This window comes from Sinocyclocheilus rhinocerous, unplaced genomic scaffold (assembly GCF_001515625.1).
Source record: "Sinocyclocheilus rhinocerous isolate Xijiao unplaced genomic scaffold, SAMN03320098_v1.1 scaffold898, whole genome shotgun sequence".
NCBI lineage: Eukaryota > Metazoa > Chordata > Actinopteri > Cypriniformes > Cyprinidae > Sinocyclocheilus > Sinocyclocheilus rhinocerous.
The window spans coordinates 1,313,637-1,319,514 of NW_015652144.1; the positions used below are offsets into that span (position 1 = coordinate 1,313,637).

The window sequence follows — 5,878 nt, forward strand, 5'->3', positions numbered from 1 at the left end:
ATGTAAATATAAAATTAGTATTATTATCATGGTTATTTTATTCAGTTGATTTAAGTTCTTAACCGTACATATTAAAAACTAATCTTTATTTTTCAGGGGGTTTTTTTGTTCAATTTTTAAAGTTTTTTTTATATAAAATTTCAAAAATAGTTTGTTGCATCTTTCTTTCCTTCAAAAAGTCTCAATTATATACCTGAAGCACCCTCTGAGATTTGATTTGTTGTAACTTTCTGTACATTTTTGCATCTTAATCAATATTTAATTAATATGACACAAAAGTCTAGCTGTGATTAAGGAGTCAAGGTTTGTCTGGTGTTACGTCCCTGGACGTATTGTTATTATTGTTATATTCTGGTGCAAATGTATCCGCGAGGTTGAGTGCTCTGTGTTGTGCTTGGTGTCTCTCTCTCTCTCTCTCTCTCACTCTGTTCCCTCTCAGGCTCCCTCTCACCTGTAGCTCGCTATGAGTAATATAATAAATAAATCTCCATCTTTGTATACATTTGAATTGGTGTCATTTTCACTCTGGGACAGAGGACTGAAGTGTGTTCTTGCCGGTTTATTTTTTATTTTTTTAATTTATGCTTTTTTTCCTTTTGCTACTTCCCCTCGCAAACCCCTAGACAGGAGGGGAACGTAACACTGGTTATCCTGGTCGATCTTGTAACTGACTGCACCATCTGACTGCAGTTAGCCTCTTTCTCCACTGACCTGCAATAAGACATGACTAATTATTCATAACATCTAATATCTCTTGGTTTTATGTGTCTGTTTTAGCCTGTGTCCTGGCCTGAGGTCAATGGTGTTGTGCTCAGTTACTCTGCAACCTGTCGCAGTGATCTGGATTCATCGCAGTGGACCTGTGACACTATAGACGCATCAAGACGCTCCTGCATCCTCACCGTCTCTGATGATCCCTGTCACTGCAGCCTGACAGCGACGAACTCTGCCGGGACGTCACCTCCAGTTCACATCTCCATACCTGCACATACGCATGCAGGTAAATCACTGAAGGGATGCTTCAATGTGTTTAGGATTTTCAGCGGAATTAATGTGCAGCTAATAACTTTTGAGATGGTTTCTAGCTGGTCCTGGTTGGTCTTGAATCTTGATTAGGAGTCGACCGATGTGTTTATCAGGGCCTATGCCGATACCGATGTTTACAGATAAAGTAGACTGTATACCGATATTTTGAACCAATATATATGTCTGGTGTAAAAATGCAAGTTAATGTCAAAATTAAGAATAAGGGCTCTGACAAAAACTTTCTTTAAATGCTTTTAAATAATTTTATTGGCAAATCGGTTTTAAAAATGACTGATACTAGTAACCATAAAAATGCTTAATATCGGCACCGATAATCAGCCGACCCCTAGTTTTGATGCTTATATTATATTATATTATATTATAGATAAATTATTAAATGCTATTTTAGTTTTACTATTTTGAGCAAACATAAAAAGAAAAAGTATAATCAAATGAGAATAAGCACGTTTTAAAAGGTATCAAAATAATTTGAATAAATAATGGCAGAACTATCCCCTTAAGCAATTTCATTAAATTGCTATCTAAATAAATATATTTAAAAGTATAAAAAATAATTACCAAAAATATATTGCTGCTTGAGATTTTAAAATATATTTACATGACAAAACATAATCAAAATATTTTCCTTAGATTTCCTCATTTTTAAGTGCTATTTATTTGTTTATTTGTTTATTTATAATATTTTAAGATTGGATATATTTACTGTACTTAAAGAGAAAAAAATATTACAATCTCAAAATATAGAATAGAATACGATCAAATGAAAATAATCACCTTTCAAGTATTTAATTCCCTGATTTATTTAATAATAAGCATTTTTCCATTGATTTATTGCAAATAATATATACAGCCCACCTGCACTTCCAGTAAAGTCTTATTTTGTTGTGTTGTTTACTTCCTCCTTTTTCTCTCCATTATTCTGCAAAACTTCATCAGGCAGGTCAAATCATGTTTTCAACCAGAATGAAAGACTAACATCCTGCTACAAACACAACGCAACTTTCTTGTGGTTGTTTAATGAAATAGTGATAATTTATCTAATAAATTCTAAACAAAGTTTCATAAAAACAACATCATTATCGGAAACCATTCGGTCATTTATTCTAAATTTATCCCCCTTTTCCTGTCCTAGAAGAACTCCCACCCCCTCAGGCTATCAGCGTCACCCCATTGGACGACACTCGACTGACGGTGGAATGGACAGCTGCACTGAACCAATCAGAGAGAGGCTTTGTGGTACAGTGGACTTCTGTGCCTTACAGTGAACCAACTAGTCTGCACTGGGAGCATATAAATGAAACTGCAAGAAGCTTTGTTGTCACAGGTCTGAAAAGTCACTTTCTTTCCAATTGAAAAGTCATTTTTTGTTTCGCTGGTCGGTATAACAGTGGCCTGTTGGTGTGGATTCACATCATACAAAAGTTTACAGTTAATGATGCCATTAATATATTTATTGTCTTTGTCTGTTTTAGATGTAAGTTTAGATAATAATAATAAAAAAAAAGAATATCTTAAATATATATATATTTTTTTGTAATGATTATTTATTTATTTATTTTTGTATAGTCATATTATCCTTAGCTGTGCCTGGTTTTTAAGATATTATATTGTAGTCTTTTACTAATAATAATAATAATGTGTGTGTTTCAGGTCTTCTGCCAGAAGTACCATATAATCTGTCGGTCGTGAGTCTGTATGGGCGACAGGCAGGAAGTGACATGTCAGTCATTGCTTTCACACGGGAAGGAGGTCAGATATTACACTGAAAATGTGTGCATTTATTGGAACTGACAGTGTGGTAGTATTGCAGTAGTATTCACCAGCTCTCTTGCCATAATCCATGCTCAAAAAATTAAACAAAATAATATAATACAGAAACATTATCTTTAGGGGAAACTGGGGCTAGTTGTCACACATGCTACAGTACATCTATATATACTATAGCTACAGTACATAAATTCTGGTCGATTTGCATGTCAAATGATGGCAGAACTATCCCTTTAAGCAATTTCAACAAGCATCATCCTTCTAGAAGATCTATATTTTTAAATATATTGAATATATTTTAAGTATATTTAAAAATATACAAATAATTGCCAACCATATATTGCTTATTTAAATTTTAAAATACATTTGCATAACAAAACATAATCAAATTATTTTACTTAGATTTCCTATTTTTTAAATGCCATTTGTTTGCTTGTTTCTTTATAGTATTTTAAGAATAGATATTAATTGTACTTAGAGAAAAAGTATTTCAATCTATATATGCTATAGCAACAGTACATAAATACTGGCAGATCTGCACATCAGGTCATAATTTTGCTGAAAAGCCATTAAATATGTTGTGGAAGACGTGTGTGTGTGTGTCTATAAAAGTATATTATATATAAGTATATTATATTTATATATGCTTTTATATAGTATATCTTATGTCATATAAGGTATTGAACTCAAATCACTGTCAATAGACAGCAGGTTCCCATTGTGCCATCTTACCGCATATGTGACAACATGCCCCACTCTCCATCGATGCAACACACACACACACACACACATATATATATATAACAGCATGAACACATTTTCATAATTAAAGTTAGTCTATAAATAAAGGAACATTTAAAGGGACAGTTCACCCGAAAATGAAGATTCTGTCATCATTGACTCCATTAAGTTATTCCAAATCTTATTAATTTCTTTGGGTAACCAGCTGATGGTTGCCATTCATTTCCATAGTATGGACAAAAATACTATGAAAGTCAATGGCTACCGTCAACTCTGTAGTTACCCACATTCTTCAAAATATCCTCTTTTGTGTTCAACAGAAGAAAGGAACTCATACAGGTTTGGAACAACTTGAAGGTGAATAAATGATGCCAGAATTTTAATTTTTGGGTGAACTGTCCCTTTAATGCTTTCTCATGTGGCTGCAGTGATCGATGTGTTCCTGTGTTTCAGCGCCCTCTGTCGGCCCAAATATGACAGCGCTGAAGACGAGCAGCAGCGGTGTTGTTCTGAAATGGGATCCTGTTCCTTTAGAGAAACTCCATGGCTTCATCCAGAACTATACCATACTGTACAGCATAAATGGCAAAGACAAAAGTAAGACGCAAATGTTTCTTTGCGAAATGTTGAAAAGAAGTGTGGGGCAAGTAAATGATGAAAGAACTCTCACGTTTGAGTTTGACGCCTCGTGTTTGTGAAGGTGTGAAGGTAGACGCTCATGTTGAACGGATATCTCTCAGTGGACTGACGGAAGGAATCTATAACATCTGTGTAATGGCTCATACTGCAGTAGGGGGCGCCGCTGGGCCCTGTCAGATGGTGCTTGTGGGTAAGAATGAGGCCATTTGGATTGATTTTTTTTTTTACATTCTTGCCCGTATAAACAGCGTTATCTTTAAACCTGTTTGTGTGTGTTCACAGGGCTTGAGGATGTACAAGTGATTCCCATACTGCTGTGTGCACTTCTGCTGTGTTTTCTGATTCTAATCATCCCAGTATGCATGAGGGCGAGGTAAGACAACTTGTACAATCCATACTCATTAAAGGAGAACATTAATAAAAGTGGTTCTCTTTCAATGGATGTGGATTACTGATAGCATATTAAAACACTAATGCACGTTCTTTTATATAAAAAAAAAAAAAGTATTTCAGTATTTATTTAATATGACATCACACACTACCATGCAGTCTTTATAGTCACTGTTTATTGTTGTGTTTTAGGATTAAACGGTGTCTGTGTCCAACTGTACCAGACCCTTCAAAAAGCAGCCTGTCGGTCTGGTCTAACGCTAAACCGTGTCAGGTAAGATCAAATATAGTTCTATATTTATTCGGCCGTGTCAGTGAAATTCATTAAAACCCACATGCTGTTAGGAGGAGGTACTTGCACCTTCACTGCATCAATAAAGCAGTTTTTGGTGACTGAATTGTAGCTATTGCTGCCAGCAGGGGGATTTGTTATGTCTGGAAAGATAGTTTCTTCCAAATTAATATCCAAAAATGTTGCGTAAAGATATATATATATATATATATATATATATATATATATATATATATATATATATATATATATATATATATATATATATATATATATATATATATATATATATATATATATATATATATATATATATATATATATATATAAAGCCATAGAGTTTGAGAGTGGAGTAAGCCGAATCAGTTTATGGGTGGTTCTTTAACATTAGCACTTCTACATCCCAGGGTTTGATGCTTAAAAGCAATCAATTTTTAAAATATTTTGTACTATTTCGATTCTTTTTATTCGATTTTATTGCGTTATTTTGAATTATTTCTATCAATTTTTTAAATATATGCTCAGTTGGCATCATTAACACCACCGCAAATAATTTTTCCCCTAATAAAGTTGTATTTAAAGTTAGTGTACTTGGTTACCAAGAAGATACTGTGTCAGAAACTGTGTCAGAAAAGAGCATGCATGACATGAAATGTAGGACATGTGATGTATGGGGGGAAAAAAATCCTGCTAAATATCACTTGTGAAGATGATATTTTTATTTATTAATATTTCTATAATATATTTATTTATTTGCAAAATATGCATTAGCAGACGTTTTTATCCAAACTGATTTACATTACATTAATGCATTTATGGCAGTATACATTTTAGCAATTTATAAATGTTGTTGTTGTTGTTATTAATAATATAATATAATATATAATATAATATAAGGGGAACAATTATTATTATTATATTTGTTTTATATATTGATATATATTGACAATAATATAATGCAAATATTATTAATAAAAAATAATAATGTGAAAATTATTATTA

At 32.9% G+C, this 5,878-nt stretch overlaps 1 protein-coding gene across 6 annotated transcripts in view; it reads left to right on the forward strand.

Moving 5' to 3' along the window:
* Positions 1-5,878, forward strand: part of LOC107713692 (interleukin-6 receptor subunit beta-like) — a 23,594-nt gene that overhangs the window by 12,141 nt on the left and 5,575 nt on the right. For 5 of the 6 annotated variants that reach the window (XM_016519278.1, XM_016519277.1, XM_016519272.1 and 2 more), the window contains exons 8-14: positions 778-1,000; positions 2,180-2,371; positions 2,698-2,796; positions 4,009-4,152; positions 4,256-4,384; positions 4,477-4,567; positions 4,777-4,858. In XM_016519278.1, the coding sequence (XP_016374764.1) occupies positions 778-1,000; positions 2,180-2,371; positions 2,698-2,796; positions 4,009-4,152; positions 4,256-4,384; positions 4,477-4,567; positions 4,777-4,858 (960 nt within the window). The remainder of the gene's footprint in view (positions 1-777; positions 1,001-2,179; positions 2,372-2,697; positions 2,797-4,008; positions 4,153-4,255; positions 4,385-4,476; positions 4,568-4,776; positions 4,859-5,878) is intronic. The other variant, XM_016519275.1, reaches the window with a different exon arrangement.